General features: G+C 46.5%; 1 protein-coding gene across 3 annotated transcripts in view; it reads left to right on the top strand.

Annotated features, from left to right (window-relative positions):
* CES5A (carboxylesterase 5A) overlaps positions 1-21,403 on the top strand; it is a 288,429-nt gene that overhangs the window by 245,423 nt on the left and 21,603 nt on the right. For all 3 annotated transcript variants that reach the window (XR_016035800.1, XM_055412722.2, XM_055412719.2), the window contains exons 4-8: positions 9,904-10,042; positions 12,058-12,191; positions 15,226-15,379; positions 16,130-16,234; positions 18,165-18,269. Coding sequence is in view for 2 of the 3 variants with exons in the window: in XM_055412722.2 (XP_055268697.1) it covers positions 9,904-10,042; positions 12,058-12,191; positions 15,226-15,379; positions 16,130-16,234; positions 18,165-18,269 (637 nt within the window). In the remaining variant the exon portion in view is untranslated. The remainder of the gene's footprint in view (positions 1-9,903; positions 10,043-12,057; positions 12,192-15,225; positions 15,380-16,129; positions 16,235-18,164; positions 18,270-21,403) is intronic.

Below are 21,403 nucleotides of genomic sequence, written 5' to 3'. Positions count from 1 at the left end.
GTCTGTGCAACTGATGGGGACATCAAGGTCCTAGGAGGTGATGTCAAGTGACTAGTCAGCTTCCGAGATGATTATGTGATTTTTCATAGATCAAGAAATGCAGAAGTCAGCCATCCTTCCTGAATCTTACTTCTGTTCCTCATTTCTTACTCCATCCTCTCTAAATGGCAAAACCTGCAGCTTGGAGGCAGGAAATCTGGGCTCAAGTCCCAGCTATGCTGCTTTTCAGCCTTGTGATATTTGACAGTTCATCCTACCTTGCAAAACTTCAACTTCCTCATCTACAGAATGGCAATCGTTGCATTAAATTAGAGAATGGCTGCAAAGCATTCAGCCCGGGATCTGACACCTACAAGGCATTCCACACATGAAAACTAGTACCATTGTTTCTTGACATTATATTAGTGTCTTCCAGAGTGGAGTTCCTGAGCATTAGGGGACAGGTGACCTAGACAGAACAAGAAATAGAAGATACATGGTTAGGAAGCCATATCCTCCACAGTTCTCTTTTAATAATGGTTTTGCAGAAAAGATAGACTCAGTTTGTATGTTTCATATATACATACATATAAGATATATATACATATATAAAATAAATGTTTATATATCTTATTAATAAGATATATATAAATATATATGTATATTGTTGTTGTTTAGTCACTAAGTCATATCCTACTTTTTGCCACCCTATGGACTATAGCCTGCCAGGCTTCTCTGTTCATGGGATTTCCCAGGCAAGAATACTGGAATGGGTTGTCATTTCCTTTTCCAGGGGATCTTCCCAACCCAGGGATCAAACCCCTGTCTCTTGCATTGCAGGTGGATTTCTTACTGCTGAGCCACCGTATATATCTTGTTAGTTTTTCTTTATAACAAAGAGAGAACACCCTTGTCCCTCTGGTTAATGGGAGAAAATTACGTTGTATTTAATCTGGTAAACTCAGTCCTATTCAATACTTTAAAATTTCTTTAAGTAACATAAACTTTTTTCACAGAGAAGGAAATGGCAACCTACTCCAGTGTTCTTGCCTGGAAGGTCCCATGGATAGAGGAGCCTGGCGGGCTACAGTCCATGGGGTCACAAAGAGTAGGACATGACTTCACAACTGAGCACATACACATATTGCTAACACAACATTACAAATCTACTGTACTTCAGTTAAAAAAAGAAATAAGCTTTAAAAAGTAACTTTTTCAAATAAATGCGTGGCCTCTCAGAATGGCTTCCTAGCTTCCCTCCTCCTCTCCAAGGTACAATCTGGCTGTATGAATTGGGGAAACTTATATGAATAGAAGGGCAGAAGGAGCCTGGAGCCATTTGTAAACGTCTTCTTCTTGTGATCTCCATGGCAATTCCCCTCTGCACCAGGTTTCTGGGAGGATGATGAATTTTAACACGGTAAGCTTGTGATTTGTCCTCTTGTCTTGATCAAAACCAATGGTCCTCCCCTGCTAACTCAGCCCTCACTTTAGCTCTGACCAGCACTCAGCACTGTGCTCTGCACAGGTCAAGTTGTGGTTCTACTCTGTTTTCAAGCCTAGAAAGCACCTCTGTGGGCCTCTTGCCCTCTTCCCTCTCCTGCTCCTGGCCAGGTTCTCAATCACCTCTGAGTTCCCTTCAAGATTTTATCTGGGGTCCTTCCAAGGAACAGCAGATCTGAGGGAAGTGGGAGCATCGCCTGTGATTTGTCTGTCCTCTTTTATTTTGTTGTGGCCGCTGCAGGCTGGTTCAGTGGTGTGGACTCACGGGAGGCAGCCTCCTCCTCCTGGAGAGCCAAGCTTGAGTTGGAGCTCTCCCACCTCTCATACCTCCCACTTTGGGACTTAAGTCTAAGAGGACACAAAACAACTTGTGTCAACGCCTGCCTTCCCTACCTCTGTTTCCTTCTCCTTCCCAAGGTCCACAGTGTAGGAGGGACCAAGACTCTCCTCTTGGTCCTATTTTGAGATGCTCTACATCACAACCTTTGGCTTCACATGATGGTTGCCAGGAGAAGGGGGAATGATTTTGCAGTATGGAAATGCAAGACACACTGGTTTACTCTTTCTAAAACTCTATCCCTGTTGTATTAGATGTTAATGATTTCTTTGATAATTAACAGTTTTCAAGGTCAATTTAAAGAAAAATATCAAGTGAATTGATAGTAAAGTTAGTAGTGGGAATGATACAAATTTTAAAGTTAGGAGGTCAATGGCTGAGTCGGGGAAATAGCAGGATACATGGAAAAAGCTGTGATGAATACATGGGTAGAAAAGACCTCCTCAAAGAGTAAGGTAGTCATGTACACAACTCATTAGCAAGCAGGAGGGGTGGAAAATGCAGAGCCTTTAGTTGTTCAGGAGAACCTAGGAAAGCTTCTTGAAAGAGGTGGCCATTGAACTTTAAAGGATAAGAAGCTAGAGACGAAAGACTTCCAAAACGTGTGTGCAGAGATGTGACAATAGCAACAGTACAAGTGAAGACACTTTTAAAACTGTTGAGTGAGTACTGGTATAAGGTGTTAATATTATTTCTGATTGGATGGAGGGACAGAACTGTAGGACAACAAGACTCTTTCTGGAGGCAGTGAGGGAAGGTCAGTGCAGGGAGATAGTCTAAGAAGGCTCAAGATTGTAGACAAAATGGACATTTCAGACCCTGAGTGGGAAGGCCAGGGGAGATGCCATTCTGCGCTGGCAAAGTTTGTGCCTCGGAGTCAATCACTTATCCGATCAGCAGCCTTCTTCCTCTCCTTGGAAATTTTTCTGCCTTTCCACCCTGTTCTGGGTTCTTCTGGCATCACAGGCATAAATGGAAACTTCACTGGTACCGGGGTCTCTAGAATTTGTAATCCTTAAAAGTCTTTTCAATTCTCATAACATGAGAGACTGAGGCCTGGAGAAAAAGGTTTAGATTCTGATCTAACAAACACTACTGACCACCTACTATACAGTTTGGGCATAAGCTAAATGCTTTGATGTCTAAAATGCTATAGTTCTCTTGAACCTATTACAACAAACAAAACATGAATTAAGGTATTTATAGGGATTTCCCTGGGCTTCTCTGGGCTTCCCTGGTGGCTCAGAGGTTAAAGCGTCTGCCTCCAATGCGGGAGACCCGGGTTCGATCTCTGGGTCAGGAAGATCCCCTGGAGAAGGAAACGGTAACCCACTCCAGTATTCTTGCCTGGAGAATCCCATGGACGGAGAAGCCTGGTAGGCTACAGCCCACGGGGTCGCAAAGAGTCGGACACGACTGAGCGACAGAACGGAGGGACTTCCCTGGTGGTCCAGTAATTAGGAATTCATCTTGCAATTCAGGGAACAGAGGTTCAATCCCTGGTCACTGAACTAAGATCCTATATGCCACAGAGCAACTAAGCCCATGCACAGCAACTGCTGAGCCCACGCACTTTGAAGCCCATTTGCCACAGCTAGAGAGTCCATGTGCCATCACAAAAGATCCTGCATGATGCAACAAAGATTCCGAGTGCTGCAATTAAAACCCAACACAACCAAATAAAAACTTTTTAAAATGGTGTTTGTATACCTTATGTTAAACCAAAATAAGTAAACTGTGCAGACAAGCTGGAAACGTTTTCGATATTCTGGCCCCATACCCCATTCACCTCCCAGGATTTATGGTCACCTAAAGGTGGGCAATTTGGACATTAAGACTCCTGAAATAAGCAGTCCCTCTCTTCCTTACCCCTGGTCCCCAGTGGTTCTCATCATGTATAGGGATTACTGTCCACAGGTGTTCACCAGATTTCAGAGACAATTTGAGGGATTTTCAAGGTTTATTTGAACCATGTGGGGTTTTTGCTGAATTAAGAATCAAACCCTCATGTAAGACTCCACTGAAGTCCCTTTTCCACAATCCTTAGTGCTGTCAGTGGCATAGCAGAAATGCAGTTGCAGCTGGGAAGGAAGATATTATTTACTGGAGGACTTCATATCCACAGAAGTTTATGGAGCACCTGATGAGCAAAGTACGTCAGGCAGCCCCTTGCTCTGACCTTGAGGATGATCTTACCCGCTAGTGCAGAGTTCTGTATCTGGCTCATAACTCCCCTGTCTCTTTTAGGAGGTGACTATTCCAGGAAACTTCCCTTGCTTCTCAAACCCACTATTGCTGGTGTTAAATTCCTTCCCTGCATATCCAGGGGGTGGGGCAGAAGAACACACTTTTCAGCGAGTGCCCCTTATAATCTTGACCCCACTGGCCCAGCCCCAAATATTTGGGAAGCTCTATCCTGAGTCCTTAACCCTACATGACGTATGGAGCCTGTGAGGGGCAGGATGGTGATGGTCCTGGGTTCTGAGGTGGATCATCCCTGACCCACCAGTACTGCAGCAAGAATCCAGAATGCTGATGACTGGTCCCAACAGAATGGTTCTAATAATTTCACTCCCTAGGTTTATCTCTTTATATTTACTGTAGGGAGCCTGGATCTAGATTAAGATTGCAGAGTCTTCATCCACAACACAACTCAAGCCAGTAGAAATGCTGTTGGGCTTACATGGTGATTTTTTAAAATTGAGGCCATATTTAAGAATTGAGAAGTATCAGAGACTTCTAGTTTGGCCAACCTACATTATCATGAACTAAAAGTTTACTGGAGTGGAGTAGTCATTGCCCCTTTAAACAGAGCATGTGCTATCTGGTTTTCCATAGTCCCTACCATTCCCTATTGTCTCTCCTGGCCAGCTTCATTCACTGCTTGTTTGCTGCCTTCCTAGCCTCTGTAGGTATCTGAGTTGAGATGCACCCAAAAGTTCCCAAATATACTTTCTGCCTCTACCATCCTGTGAATCCAAAGCCTATCAAATTATCTCTAAATGCTTCCCCTCCCCCACACCCAACCCTGCACTCAAGAGTTAATCATCAGCTTCTTATGTAAATCAGAACAGGAAAGTCTTGCTTGGCCAATTCCTCCAAAAATCTTAGCTATTATTCTTCACTGAGGCTGTGTCCTGTGTCTGCCTGCTCAACACTTGTCTCCTATCAGGAAGTCGTTTCTTGTCCCTGAAGAAGATCCTTGAGGCCAGCTGTGGCCGTGGATGTCCAGAGAGTCAGGAGGGCCAACCAGATGAGTAGGGAATGGGTGCACCCAGGCCAGACCCTGATCTGGGCTGTTTGGGTCCTTGCAGCTGCCACTGAGGGTGAGACACCCAGTGGGAGAGGAGGGCCTCAGAAGATGGGATAGGGGATGTCCCTGCCTTGGAGGATTTTCCACTGGTGGGAAATGGAGAGTTGTGTAGAACCTCAGGGCACCTGACCCATGTCCTGGTGTTGCTGAGAGCCCCAGGCCAGAGTCTCCTTCTCAGGTGTATGTAGAGCACAGAAGATCCTGTCCTGTCTTTGGGTTGCTTGAATCTTGGGAGGCTTGGAGGGACATGGAACGGAGTCTGTGTTTGTATAGCACCGACTGCTGAGGCAGGACTGTCGCTGCTGAGATGACTTATAACAGGTAATGCCAAGGAACCTGGGCCCTCCTAACTAAATAGCTGGGCAACTAACTTCTCAGGGCTCCATATTTGATGTGGAAACCGAGAAGCTTGCACAGTCTCCATAAGTGTTATCATTGTACCCTTGGAGGTAAATGAGCTGATTTCAGGTAGCATAAGATAATTTTTGTTTTTGTTGCTCTATATGTATTTTCTTGTGTATTCAAAAGCATATACCTAAGTCGTCAAAGCCACAGTTCCATGGTGTCATTGTTTAGAATTCCCTGGTGGCTCAGAGGTTAAAGCGTCTGCCTCCAATGGGGGAGACCCGGGTTCGATCCCTGGGTCGGGAAGATCCCCTGGAGAAGGAAGCGGTAACCCACTCCAGTATTCTTGCCTGGAGAATCCCATGGACGGAGGAGCCTGGTAGGCTACAGTCCACGGGGTCGCAAAGAGTCGGACACGACTGAGCGACAGAATGGAAGTAAAATTTTAGAAGTCTATCTCAATTTAATTTTAAGGAAAGAAGAAAGCCAGTAGTCACACAGGTGATACACAAACATGCCAGCAGTTATGCCGGTGGGTATAAAAATAACTGAAATATGGGCCAGATTTTATGGGGTCCTAGGGTAAAGAAAAATCCCATGGATGGAGCAGCCTGGTAGGCTGTAGGCTGCAGTCCGTGGGGTCGCTAAGGGTCGGACACGCCTGAGCGACTTCACTTTCACTTTCACACATTGGAGAAGGAAATGGCAACCCACTCCAGTGTTCTTGCCTGGAGAATCCCAGGGACGGGGGAGCCTGGTGGGCTTCTGTCTATGGGGTCACACAGAATCGAACACGACTGAAGTGACTTAGCAGCAGCAGCAGGGTAAAGAATCTGCCTGCAATGCTGGAAACCCAGGTTCGATCCCTGGGTTGGGAAGATCCCCTGGAGAAGGACATGGCAACCCACTCCAGTATTCTTGCCTGTAGAATTTCATGGACAGAGGAGCGTGGCAGGTTACACAGTCCACGCGGTCACAGAGAGATGGACACCACTGAACTAACACTCACAGGCTCTATAAAGCCTGGTGTGTATCTTTTCCACAGTAAAGAAAAGCTTGTGTGAAGCAGCAGGGAGATGGGTTCCCAACTTACATCTTAGAAAGTTTTGTGGCTTGGAGCTATGCTCCTGGGAGACATTCAGTGAGTGCTCTGATGAAGATGACTTCTGGGGGAATGTTGAAGGAGCAGTGGACGTGGATTCATTGAGAAGGAATCCAGATACTTGCACAGTCTCTGGGTTGAGAAAGAGCATTCCACCTTGGGAAACTCTCAGTTTGGCTTGTTCCCAGCCTTCTCCCCGCGGCCCTAATTCCTCCCTATGTGTTTCCTCAGGGCCAGCCACCACCGATGCACCAGCCAGGCACACCACCCTGGGATGGGTCCAGGGGACGCAAGCTTCTGTTCTGGGAAACGACATGCTCGTGAATGTGTTCCTTGGGGTCCCTTATGCCGCACCCCCTGTAGGGCCCCTGCGATTTGCAAAACCGGAGCCTTTACTGCCCTGGAATGGTTTCCTAAATGCCACATCCTACCCTAAATTGTAAGAACTGGCTTGGTCCCAGAGGTGGCCTGTGACCTGGGAGTAGTGGCAGAATGTTGAGGGGGAGAAAAGGTCATGCAGCCCAATGGAAAAGGGGGGGCATTTGTGAGGAGGATGCAGAGGGTCAGGTGTGGTTGAGGCTTCTGTGATGGCATGGCTCCCCACCTTGTTTAACATGGCTCCCCACATGTTTAAACAAGCAGAGTCCCTGAGCTCTCTTCTGAACTCCCTGAATCCCCAGAGCTGGGCCTGGGAAACTGGGTTGTAAAGAAGCTCTCAAGCAATTTTGAGGACCAGTCAGGCTGGGGAACCACTGCTTTGGGCTGACTGAGTCTTTGGGTTAAAAGAGGTTATTGATGCGTCTCCAGGTGACTTCTACCCCAGGTTTAGTCTCCACCATCGGACTGGGTCAGGTCTTTAGTGTAAGAACCATCCCAGAGGAATTTTAACTCTAGTGATTCACACGGTGCCCAGTGCAGGGCCTGGCCCATAGTGGGGAATCATAATTACCTGTGGAATGGATACATGAATATGTCTCTGTGACCCAGGGGAGCTGGGAGGGCTGATGCTTCCAGATACTGCAAATTTTCCAGCTTAGATGAGCAAGTAGTTCCCAGGTAAATTGTGGAGGTGTCTTGTGCACTGGGTGGGAGGTGAGGCTTGGAAATGCCAAGAATCTTTTTTTTTTTTTGTAAGTATAAATTGATTTATTTATTTACTTTTGGCTGTGCTGGGTCTTCGTCGCTGCTTGGGCTCTCTCTCATTCTGGCAAGCAGGGGCTGCTTTCTAGCCTAGTGCACAGGCTTCTCATCATGGTGACTTCTCTTGTTGTAAAGAACAGGCTCTAGGGGTGTGGGCTCTAGGCATGCAGGCTTCAGTACTTGCAGCATACGAGCTCAGTAGTTGTGGCTCACGGGCCTAGCTGCCCCTCAGCATGTGGAGTCTTCCCAGACCAGGGATCCAACCTGTGTCCCCTGCACTGGCAGGCAGATTCTTGACCACTGGGCCACCAGGGAAGTCCACCAAGAATCTTTCAACTCTCAGATTCTGTGAAGCCCTCAGATTGGGCCATGTTGGTTCTTGGCATTGGGGTCCCAGGCAGAAGGAGGACCCTGGTGCCAGAAAACTAAGCCACAGAAGAAAACCCTATGTTGTCGAGACACCTAGGACAATAAGTTGAACCTTATGTGTTAATTCATTCATTCAACTAATATCCATTGAGAACCAACTCAGAAACTGGCTCTCCATTAGGCCCTGGGATCATGACACTGAGTTAGACACAGCTTCCCTCAAGGAACCTGCAGACTGGCTGTGGTGGTGAAGATATAAACAATAAGGACAGTTAAAATATGGGGTGACAAGGCAAGCATTAGGGAGTCAGAGCAGGTCAGTGAGGGAGCCTTGAAGGGAGGCCAGAGATGGCTTTGTTAAAAGCAGTGAGTCACAATTTCTGATACACAACACACAAAGGAAGAAAAAAGCATTTGAAGCAATGATTTTCTGCTGCCTAATCTGTACACTATTCTATTTTAGAAAAACAGTGAACATTAATTGAGCACTTACTAGACATATTCATATATATAAACTCACTTAATCCTACTATGCCTTGGGCTAGGGACTATAAGGTACCAAGGTGACTCACACAGAATCCTAGGCTTTTAGCTGCTCACTAGGAGAGATTCTAGGAAAGAACACAAAATATATACGTGTTTCCAAAGACCTCCCATGTGGCTCAGTGGTAAAGAATCCACCTGGCAACGCAAGAGACACAGGTTCAATCCCTGGGTTGGGAAGCTCCCCTGGAGAAGGAAATGGCAACCCACTTGAATATTCTTGCCTGGGAAATCCCATGGACAGGGGAGTCAGGCGGGCTACAGTCCATGGGGTCGCAAACCAGTCTGACACGACTTAGCAACTAAACAATTCCAAAGAGCTATGGTCTAGCTGGAGAAATCTCGGGGGGGCTTCTTGGAGGAGGTGACACTTTGACAGAGTCTGAAAGAAAGGGAAGAATGTGAACAAGCAGATCTGGGGAGAGAGTAGTCAGGGCAGAGGGACTAGCTTAAGCAAAGGCTTGATTGCAGGAATCTTCCTGCTAGCCTACCTCTGTTGTTTCTGGTAGAAAGGCCTGGGAATGTCCTTTTGTTCCTCTAGAGGCAGAAAAGGGAGCCGCCAGAGCACAATCCTTGATACACAACCCAGTGACCTACTGTCTACAGCTTGGAGAATTGTTAAGCCAGCTTGAGTCTTTATGTGTGTGTGTGGATTATGGTGATGGGGGTAGGCATGAGTGGGTTCTGGGGGTTCATGGTATAATTATTCTGCACAATGTGCTTTCTTACCCAGAAACCGATCAAAGAGAGTTATAGCTTGTTTGGGCTTCCCAGGTGGCACCAGTGGTAAAGAATCTGCCTGCCAATGCAGGAGACCCAGAAGATATGGGTCGATCCCTGGGTTCAGGAAGATCCCCTGGAGGAGGGCATGGCAACCCACTCCAGTATTCTTGCCTGGATAACCTCATGGACAGAATCCCATGTAAGTCTGATAGGTTACAGTCCATAGGGTTACAAAGAGTTGGACACAACTGAAGTGACTTAACATGCACAGTTTGTTTGGGCCACCATGGGGGCTGGGATGTTTTTAAACTTTGTACCAGAGCTGCTGCTGCTGCTGCTGCTAAGTCACTTCAGTCGTGTCCGACTCTGTGTGACCCCATAGACGGAAGCCCACTAGGCTCCCCCATCCCGGGGATTCTCCAGAGCACTGAATCCCTATTCTGCTCAGGGATAGGAGATCACTAGGCCTCCCTGCTGTCACAAAAGCTGGCCCCTCCAAAGCAGGTTTGCTGACAGCAACTCTGGGGGTTTCTCCTTCCCTTTTCCAAGGTGCCTCCAGAACTCAGAGTGGCTGTTCACAGATCAACACATTCTCAAGGTGCATTACCCCAAATTCAGAGTATCGGAAGACTGCCTGTACCTTAACATCTACGCACCAGCTCATGCGGAATCCGGCTCCAAGCTCCCGGTAAGGCTCACAGCTCCTGCTGTGCTGGAGCACAGTTGCAGGTTCTGGGCCTGGGACTTGGGTGGAGTGGCTGGATATCTGGAATCAAATCTAGGCTCCCTTGGGTGAAAGGGAAATGTAATCACCTGACATGTCTTAAAAATCATTCTACTGACAGATTCACTTTGTCTTCCTTTGTGATTACTTCTTTATGGTTAGTGATTTGACCTCTGATTTTTTATTTTGTTTTGTTTTTCACCTCTGTTGGGTATTAAATAGTCTGCAAACAGAAAAGACCCTGCTTTGAAGGACTCTGATTTTTTTGGTTTGGGAAATCCTGTTTTTTTAAAAAATATTTATGTATTCGTTTATTTTTGGCCATGCTGGGTCTTTGTCGCTGCGAGGGTTTTTCTCTAGTTGCTGTGAGCTGGGGCTTGTCTTGTTGCAGAACGTGGGTTCTAGGGAGCGTGGGCTTCAGTATCTATGGCTCCCGGGCTCTAGAGCGAGAGCTCAGTAGTTGTGGCACACGGGCTTAGTCACTTCGAGGCATGTGGAATCTTCCCAGACCAGGGATTTAACCAGTGTCCCCTGCATTGGCAGGCAGATTCTTATCCACTGGACCACCCAGGAAGTCTGGGGGACATCCTGTTTTAAAGAAGATAATTGCCTTTTGCAAATTTTTTATTTTCAAATGAAGACAGGTTATAATGGGAAATGTTTGACTGAAGAATGTGAAAGATCTTTGTACGAGTGTACTATGCATCTAATTCTGAACCACACCCTCCATCACCGTCTCTCTCCCCCTTGCCACTGCAACAGAGACTTGCTCTATTGTATCATAACAGCAGCACCTCCTGAGGGCTGACTGTGTGCCAGGTACAGCACCTATTGAGGGCTGACTCTGTGCCAGGTACAGTTCATTCTCTCATCTAAGCCCCCACAATAACCCACTGGGGGATTATTATTGGACCTGTTCTACAGATGAGGAAGCTGAGGACCAGGGAGGGCATAAACAACTTGGTCCGCGTTATGCACACAGTAAGTGGCAGATCTGGGTGTCAAGTCAGTGCTTTGTCCAGTTCTCCTTTACCTCCATGGCTTTCTTCTCTTTCCTACCCCATGAGTTATAGTCACTAATATGACTTTTAAAAGAGAAGAGAAGGGATTTTTTTTTAAATTAAGTGTATACATGGTAATATGCATTAAGTATGGACTTCCCAGGTGGTGCTAGTGGTAAAGAACCTGCCTGCCAATGCAGGAGACTTAATAAGAGACTCAGGTTCGATCCCTAGGTCAGGAAGATCCCTTGGAGAAGGTAATGGCGACCCACTCCAGTATTCTTGCCTGGAGAATCTCATGGACAGGGCAGGTGGCAAAGAGTTAGCCACGACTGAAGTGACTTTGCACACATACATTAAGTATATACATGGTGATAATACCGTCTGAATGTTTGATGTTTCCTGGTCCCATTTTTCTAACTGATAAAGTAAAGCTTCCACACTTCTCTCTTTTTCCCTCGTCTCTTCTCTTCTCTCTGTAAGTAGGACAAACTCTTAGATTAAAACAGTTTAAGTGGCTCTTGGTCTCATACATCGCTTATAGCTATTTCCATTTTTCTATGGGTCACAAGTTTCATGACATTCAGTTAGCACTTTTTGAGCTCTTGAAATATGCCAACGCTGTTCTATGAACTTCAGATGAAGAATTTTTTTAAAACGTCATGCTAACCTCATAAACGAGACACTTTCATTCTGCACATCTTACAGATGAGAAAAACGAACCTCAGAGAGGTTCAGAAGGCTGCTCAAAGTCACACAGCTAGTCAAGGGCAGAGATGGGAATCAAACCCAGGCCCTCATATGCCAGAATCCACATACTTAACCCTGGGCCTTCTTCAAAAGACAAAACCTCTGAGGCTGTTTGGGAAAGAAAGTGAAACATGCCTATTTCCCTAAAGAAAGAATGTCCCAGCATGCGTGGGAAGGGGCTGTGGGTGTCTGGTGGGCTGGCTGGAGGGTTCCTTTCTCCTTCCTCAGGTCATGGTGTGGCTCCCCGGCGGTGCCTTCGAGACTGGCTCAGCGTCCATCTTCGATGGGTCCGCCCTGGCCTCCTATGAGAACGTGCTGGTTGTGATCATCCAGTACCGACTAGGAATATTTGGCTTCTTCAAGTGAGTCTCCCCAAGGGATTGACACCCCGGACCCCCAAGGAGCAGCTGGGCGCAGTCACAGGGAACTTAGTGCTCAGCAACCTAAGGAGAAATGAGCCTTCAGTGACGCTAAACTAATTTGGCCCAAACTAGTTAGGTCATTTTAGCAGCAGTAACAGATAAACCCCAAGTTTTAGTGGCTTCAAATTATAAAAATTTCCTTCTCACTCAACTAAAATCTAACCAAGTGTTTCTGACTGACAGGCATTCTTCTCCACGGTCAATCAGAGACCCAGTCTCCTTCCATCCCTCCTCTAGGGCCCCACCCAGCTCCTCTGCACTTGGCCAGCAGATGAGAACAAGCAGGAGAATCATACCAGGGTGGTCTTTCCAGGTCAGCCTAGAGGGGGCAATTATTGCTCTGTTTACATACAATTGGCAGAACTCAGTCATAATAGCCATACTGAATTGCAAGGGAAATGTGCTCCCTGGCATTTGAGGAAACAGGGAGTGTGAGTAGTTCCAAGTGTCTGCCATAGGGCCCCACATCAAGGCTCCTCCATTGCTCACCTAGGAATAATCACTCCATTGATGACTTCCCTCCCCCACCAAGTAATATCAAGCATGTTTCAGTGCTCATATTAGCCCAACACTATGCCGGGCACTTGCTATGCATTCATTATAACTCACTCCAGACTAATTCTATGAGAAACATACTGTTGTTATTCTCATTTTACACTTGAAAAATGGAAGCACAGAGAGGTGAAACAACTTCCCAGAAGTCACAGAACAGAGCTAGGTCTCTTGGCCACTTCCTTGATCCTACTTAGAACATGGCAGAACTCAAGCCCTGGCCAGGATGCAGTGTGAGCCAAAGGTCAGAAAGTATAAGGAAGGCAGCAAAGAGTCCAGCATGTATCCTGCCCTTGAGAGGCTGTCAATGTCATGGGGAAAATAATACAGAGACACAAATCCCTGGGCTCCCAGGCAGGACATCAGTCACGTTCTGAGGGTAAGAGGCACCAGAGCTGCATGTAGAAACAGAGGCAGGAGCTGCAAGAAATCAGCCAGTCTTCCTGAAAGAGGTGGAATTGGAACTAACAGCACCTTAAAGACCTTGTTGGACTTAGGGAGGAGGGGTTGGGAGAGAGCACTCTTGGCAACAGGAGCTGCCTGAGCAAAGACTAGGAAGTTGGAAGGAAACATAGTTGGAAATTGGAAGGAAGTTGGGACTGGAACAGTGTTTGCAAACTGGGCTTTGGGGCATGGAGCACAGGGAGGTGGCTGAGAGGCTGCAGTAGAGGTAGAAAGGACTGAGATAAGACTAATGTCCTGACCAGAGTGATTACATGTTTAGCAGGTCTGTACATTGGGATTCTGCCTAATATTCTCTCAACAGAAAGGTTTCTAAAAGTTGTTTATAACATCTGGGTTCTAATAGACAGTAGATGAGGATATAACAGGAGATGGGTGTGAAAAGGTAGAGCCAGGCCTGATTGGGAAAGACCCTGAATAGGCTGTGTGTGGTGACTGGTTTTTAGCAGATAAAGAAGGAGGGACCCAGGAGTGCCCTGCAGAGCAGTAGAGTGGAAGGTCACTCCAGAGCAGAATGCAGGCTAGCCCAGGGGTGCCTGGACTTCAGGTGGGACAGTCTGGTTGTGGTGCTGCTGTACAGCCTAGATGCAGGTCATGGGGTGAAGCAGGCTGGTGGCTGAATAACTAGAGGGATTACTAGCATGGATATAGCACTTCCTGTGTGCCTGCACCGTCAGCCTTCACAGCAGTCATGTGAAGCAGGTACCATTATCAACCCCATTCAGACATGAGGACGTTGTGACAAAGCAAGTTAAGTGACTTTCTCATGGTCACCCAGATCATAAGTGACCAGATTATGAATCAGGATAAACAAAGGGAGGAATGGGAACCAACATGGGAGCCACGATGGAATGGAGGTGAAATTAGCAGAGTGTGGCTCCTGACCAGATGCAGGGATTGTGGGAGAGAGAAGGTGGAGTTGGGGGCCAGCCCAGGCATCAGGGACAGACAGAGAGAACCAAGGGGAGGCGCGGTGTGGGGACTAGAAGATGGAGGAGGAGTAGACTACGGTCCCGAGGTTACTCTCATACCTGGTGGGCAGCATGCCTGTACTACCCAGCAGCACCGGGACACGGGCAGGAGAATGGACCCAGAGCTGCAACTTTCTAGCTCCTGGGCAAGGGACTTCACCTCTCTATGCCTCTGCTTCCCATCTGTGAGACGGAAACAATGAATCCTTAGAACATGCTTGCAGATACCATTGATGGGAGTGGGCATGATGTGAGTGAGTTCTGGCTGCCGAGAAACGCAGCTGCTGCCCAAACCACTTCCCAGCAGAGGTGGGGGAATGTGGGATGATGGAATCAGTCTCTCAATATTCCACCCTGAAACCCCCAGCCAGTTCCTCCCTCTGACCGCACACAGCAGGGAGCCTGGATGGGGTAGTTCATGAAAGTCAGCCTTTTGAGAACAAGGTGGAGAAGGGCAGAGAGAGGACCGAGAAGGATGAAGGAGAAAGACCAGCACCACCTACCTCGCAGGGTGGCAGAACTGTAGGAACTCCAGCTATAAAGCCCTGGGGACAGCATTGTACACGATGCTGCAACAGCTGCTATTATTATCATTATTTTTAATTCAGTCATTCACTTGGAACCCCTGTGCCCAGGGAGGTCTTACTTCCTGGTGCAGATCAACTCTCAGGAGCAGCACTCTTCTAGAATCCATGGATTCAGGGGAGCCTGTGAATACCCTGAAATTGCACATACCAGATTGTCCATGCATTTTTCTGGGGGTATGGAGCTTTCATCAGATTCTCAAAGAAACCCAAATCCCAACAGAAGGTGAGAATTAAGCCTGGTTCTCCCAGCTACCCCAGGCCTCTGACTCCCCGCTTTTCTCCAGCTGGAGTGGCGGTGCCCTGACAGCCCACAGCCTCCGCCTCTGACCCCTGGGGCTGTTCCAGGGGCTGTTCATCAGACAGCGGCCAGATGAGCGTTCTCACCCTGCCTCTCATCCACAGCACAGGGGACGAGCACGCACGGGGGAACTGGGCCTTCATGGATCAGGTGGCCGCCCTGATCTGGGTCCAGGAAAACATTGAGTTCTTCGGTGGGGACCCACACTGCGTGACCATCTTCGGCGAGTCAGCAGGAGCGATAAGTGTTTCCAGCCTTGTGAGTTTCTTCTCTTTGGGACCTGAAGGAACCTCGGTGGGGGAGGTGACAAAAATGAGGACAATGAGTCATGCACATCTAATTGCTGCTTCTGTGTTGAACAAATGCCTGTAAACACATTGTCTCCCTCGAGCCTCACAAGTACACAGTGAGTGAGGGGCTTAGTCTCATTTCAAGGGCAAGAAGTGAAGGAGCCAGCACCCCCGTGCCAGAAGGCTTGACCTCCAAGTTCATGAGGAACCTGGGACTCTGAGAGGTTAGAAGACTTGCCCAAACCTTTGCAGCTAGTCCTTGAAATTCCCAAACCAGGACTTTTTTCCCCTCTAAGTTTAGAACACTTAAGGAGGCTTCCTGGGAAGTTTTCTTTCATTTTTAATTTTTTAATTGCTTTAAAATGTTTATTGTTTCTGCCACACAACAACACAGATCAGCCTTATGGATAGATGTTAGGCCTCCCTGCCACCTCCCTCATCCCACCTCTCTAGGCTGTCACAGACTGCCAGGCTGGGCTCCGTGTCATACAGCAGCTTCCCACTAGCTATCTACTTTACGCATGGTAATATATATATATATATGCCAATGCTGCTTTCTCAGTTCATCCCACCCTCCCTCCCCCGCTGTGTCCACAAGTCTGTTCTCTACATCTGTATCGCTATGGAAGTTTTCTCTAAAGAAAGGCTGGTTGTTATGTGTGATGGGTGGGAAGCTCCCTGAATAACGTTTCCTGGGTCTCCTGTGTTCTCTCTCCAGATTCTGTCCCCCATGACCAAAGGTTTATTCCACAGAGCCATCATGGAGAGTGGGGTGGCAATCATCCCTTACCTGAAGGCCCCTGATTACGAGAGGAATGGTGATGTAGGTATCTTCTCCGGCTCCCTCTCTTTGGTCAGGAGAGAATGTGGTCAGGTGTCCAGAGACCATCTGCTTGGCTGTCCGTACTGACCATGACTAAAGGATCTGATGTTGGCCCAAGGTGACCCTTCTTGCTTTGTGGAAGGTCTGGTTCAATAGGCCGTAGGCCAGGTGCACAATGCACTGCTGCTGGTGTGCTTGCATGTGTGTGTGGAGCTGCGCAGGGGCGCTGTAAGCATATGTGTGATAGTTCTTACGTCTTATCCGTTATTCTTTGCTGGTGACATATGACTCAGTTTTCTGTATCATGTATGGCTTATCTGCTTCCTCTGCTCTACCTATGTTAAGAAAGGTTCTGAGGTTCTTTCCAGCTCAGTGTGAAATAACACTGGTACTGATAAATGCTGTCTGGCATGAGACTGTGAGGGGGAAGTGAAGCATGTGCCCCAGATATTTGTCATCTATCATCTTGTCTTAGCGCTCTACCGGATAAGAGGACCTGGAGACCAAGTTCTCTCTGTATCTTTCATGTCCCAGCATAGTATCTGGTGTGTATTAGAAGATTCTAAATGTTTGCTGAATGAATGAGTTCGCGAATGAGCTGATTCACTCAATGAATATTAATCAAGCACTGGACTATGGAGCCATCTCCTGGGTGTCATTCATGTTAGTGGTGCATTTTTAAAAACATCTTGTAGAAAATAACAACCAAGAGTGGGCACATAGAGCTTAATATGATTTTTAAAAAATACTTTCAGTACACAAAGAATATTGATTTTGGTAGAATGATATATCAAGCTACTTTTAGTTTGTGCGTTTGCCACACACGTATTGAGTGCTCATTGTTTTCCCTGTTCTATTTTAAGACCAATGAGTGTTTAAGTGGAGAAGGCATATACTAACTTAAGACTGTGTGTGTAAGCAGATGCGTGATAGTTCTTACATCTTATCCATTATTCTTTGCTGGTGATATATAACTCAGTCCTCTGTATTATGTGTGGCTTATTTACTTAATCTACTTTGGCCCCCTGATGTGAAGAGCCAACTCATTGGAAAATACCCTGATGCTGGGAAAGACTGAGGGCAGGAGAAGGGGGTGACAGAAGATAAGATGGTTGGATGGCATCAATCCTTTTTATGATTTTTAACCTGAAATCCATGGAAAGCAGAAGAGGTGGTTCTAGAACCCCTGCAGTTGTATGCAGACTGCATGTGTCTGCATCTTTCAGGGAGAGGGTCTGTAGCTTCCATTGGATACTCAGAACATCCATGACTCCCAGAAGAGTAAGGACCACTACTTTCAAGGGCCAAGTTCTATATATGTAGGAAGTCCAGGGAGAGAGCAGGAAGGTGTTTAGCAAAGGCTCACTAGGGCAGGAAGGTGAGGACACTTAGAGTAACAGGAGATTAGAAGAGGAAGGGCTCATGGGGTCTATGGTCTAAAAGGACATCCTGGAAAAGATGGGGCTTGGGCCTCAAGGAATAAGTGGAATTGGTGTAGAGACAGAAAAAGGATGTTCAGGACATGTTCAGATGTTCCAGGCTGGGGTGGCGGGGGGGCTTGAGCAGAGCTGACAAACTGAGATAGAGCCAGCTCAGGTGATTACTAAAGATGACGAGGAGGGTCAGGCAAGAGAGAAAGGATGATGCAGTGTCAACCTGTCCTCAATGTGTGCATTCCATTATGGGCCCATAGTGGGACAGGCTGCATGCTGGTCTTCATATATAAAGCAGCAGCCTAGGGCTGGATTGCCTGGAGAATCCCAGGGATGGGGGAGCCTGGTGGGCTTGCCGTCTATGGGGTCGTACAGAGTCGGACACAACTGAAGCAACTTAGCAGCAGCAGCAGGGCTGGATTGAGGACGTTTTTCAACTCTTATTTTCCTGGAGGCTTTCAGTTCTGTGCACTGACCTGTTCCTTCTCTGAAAATAGTTGCAGACAATTGCAAGTATTTGTGACTGCAACGCATCAGACTCCATGGCCCTGCTGCAGTGCCTGCGGGCAAAGTCCTCCAAGGAGTTGCTGCGCATCAACCAGGTGAAGAGGGAGGGGAGTTTGGGGACAAGGTTGTCCTTTGAATGGAATCATAGACAAATCCTACCTCTCTCTTATTTATTTCGATTCAGAACTTGGACAGATGAGGGTTGGGGATTCCTAGTAATGACTATAAAAAAAGCGATGTGGAATATAGAGCTCTTATAGTTTAATTTAAGGAGATTGACAAGTCAGGGTGCTGCTTAGCTTAGAGAAGACACAACAAAACACACAGATTGTGATTGTCTCTACATCAGTGAAGGGATCTCACAGGGAAGACGGTCCACATTTGCTCCACAGGCCACCAAGAGCTAAAGTCAAAATCAAGCACTTTCTAAAAACTCAGTTATCTGAAAAGGGATCAGCTCCTTTAGAAGACAGTGAGATACCCACCTCTGTAGGTGGGCAAGCAGGGTCTAAATGACTATAGGTGAATTTCAATCACCAAATAATTCATTGGACTGATAATCTTTTATGCCTAATCTTCCAATCTTGAGACCCTCTGATAGTCCTTGAGAGACAATGAAGTCCTTACCTGTCCAATTCCAACAATTGTTAAACAATTATTTGGCATGGATTGGAAAATCTGCTACAAGTTGTACTAGGATCCAGGAAATAGATAAGTTCTTGACCCAATGTAGTGTGAAATTTCTTTTTGTGGGCTCTCTTCTACCCCTACTCCCAAAACAGAGACCTAAAACAAACAAACAAAAAGTCATGAATAGAACCAGATGTTTCTTCCTAAGACCCAAGAACTGTCCACCCAGACCCAAGTCTCAGTGCTGAGGAAGATGCCCTGGGAAGACACTCACACCAACCCACACTACCCTGGCCATCCCCTCACCTCACCTCTCTGCCCATTGCATTTGGACAGTGGTTCCACGCTTGAGCATGCATCAGACTCACCTGGAGGGCTGGTTACTGAGTTTTGTATTTAGCAGGCCTGGGATAGGGCATGAGAATTCGTTGTTGTTGTTTTTAAGATTTTTATTTATTTATTTATTTTTGGCTGTGCTGCGTCTTCATTTGATTTAGGTCATATCTGAATGGTCTAGTGGTTTTCCCTACTTTCTTCAATTTGAGTCTGAATTTGGCAATACGGAGTTCATGATCTGAGCCACAGTCAACTCCTGGTCTTGTTTTCACTTACTGTATACAGCTTCTCCATCTTTGGCTGCAAAGAATATAATCAATCTGATTTCAGTGTTGGCCATCTGGTGATGTCCATGTGCAGAGTCTTCTCTTGTGTTGTTGGAAGAGGGTGTTTGCTATGACCAGTACTTTCTCTTGACAAAACTCTATTAGCCTTTGCCCTGCTTCATTCCGTGCTCCAAGGCCAAATTTGCCTGTTACTCCAGGTGTTTCTTGACTTCCTACAGTGGAAGTGAGAAATAGATTTAAGGGACTAGATCTGATAGATAGAGTGCCTGATGAACTCTGGACGGAGGTTCGTGACATTGTACAGGAAACAGGGACCAAGACCATCCCCATGGAAAAGAAATGCAAAAAAGTGAAATGGCTGTCTGAGGAGGCCTTACAAATAGCTGTGAAAAGAAGAGAAGTGAAAAGCAAAGGAGAAAAGGAAAGATATAAGCATCTGAATGCAGAGTTCCAAAGAATAGCAAGGAGAGATAAGAAAGCCTTCCTCAGTGATCAATGCAAAGAAATAGAGGAAAACAACAGAATAGGAAAAACAAGAGATCTCTTCAAGAAAATTAGAGATTCCAAGGGAACATTTCATGCAAGGATGGGCTCGATAAAGGACAGAAATGGTACGGACCTAACAGAAGCAGAAGATATTAAGAAGAGGTGGCAAGAATACACAGAAGAACTGTACAAAAAAGATCTTCACGACCAAGATAGTCACAATAACGTGATCACTGACCTAGAGCCAGACATCTTGGAATGTGAAGTCAAGTGGGCCTTAGAAAGCATCACTACGAACAAAGCTAGTGGAGGTGATGGAATTCCAATTGAGCTATTTCAAGTCTTGAAAGATGATGCTGTGAAAGTGCTGCACTCAATATGCCAGCAAATTTGGAAAACTCAGCAGTGGCCACAGGACTGGAAGAGGTCAGTCTTCATTCCAATCCCAAAGAAAGGCAATGCCAAAGAATGTTTAAACTACCACACAATTGCACTCATCTCACACGCTAGTAAAGTCATGCTCAAAATTCTCCAAGCCAGGCTTCAGCAATATGTGAACCGTGAACTCCCAGATGTTCAAGCAGGTTTTAGAAAAGGCAGAGGCACCAGAGATCAAATTGCCAACATCCGCTGGATCATGGAGAAAGCAAGAGAGTTCCGGAAAAACATCTATTTCTGCTTCATTGACTATGCCAAAGCCTTTGACTGTGTGGATCACAATAAACTGTGGAACATTCTGAAAGAGATGGGAATACCAGACCACCTGACCTGCCTCTTGAGAAACCTGTATGCAGGTCAGGAAGCAACAGTCAGAACTGTACATGGACAACAGACTGGTTCCAAATAGGAAAAGGAGTACGTCAAGGCTGTATATTGTCACCGTGCTTATTTAACTTATATGCAGAGTACATCATGAGGAACGCTGGGCTGGAAGAAGCACAAGCTGGAATCAAGATTGCTGGGAGAAATATCAATAATCTCAGATATGCAGATGACACTACCCTTATGGCAGAAAATGCAGAGGAACTCAAAAGCCTCTTGATGAAAGTGAAAGAGGAGAGTGAAAAGGTTGGCTTGAAGCTCAACATTCAGAAAACAAAGATCATGGCATCTGGTCCTATCACTTCATGGGAAATAGATGGAAAAACAGTGGAAACAGTGTCAGACTTTATTTTTTTGGGCTCCAAAATCACTGCAGATGCTGATTGCAGCCAGGAAATTTAAAGACGCTTACTCCTTGGAAGGAAAGTTATGACCAACCTTGATAGTATATTAAAAAGCTGAGACATTACTTTGCCAACCAAGGTCCGTCTAGTCAAGGCTATGGTTTTTCCCGTGGTCATGTATGGATGTGAGAGTTGGACTGTGAAGAAAGCTGATTGCCGAAGAATTGATGCTTTTGAACTGTGGTGTTGGAGAAGACTCTTGAGAGTCCCTTATACTGCAAGGAGATCCAACCAGTCCATTCTAAAAGAGATCAATCCTGGGTG

This window comes from Moschus berezovskii, chromosome 22, assembly GCF_049115385.1.
Source record: "Moschus berezovskii isolate FMDL1 chromosome 22, NW_MosBer_1.0, whole genome shotgun sequence".
In the NCBI taxonomy this organism is placed as follows: domain Eukaryota; kingdom Metazoa; phylum Chordata; class Mammalia; order Artiodactyla; family Moschidae; genus Moschus; species Moschus berezovskii.
This window is presented reverse-complemented; position numbering and strand designations above follow the sequence as displayed.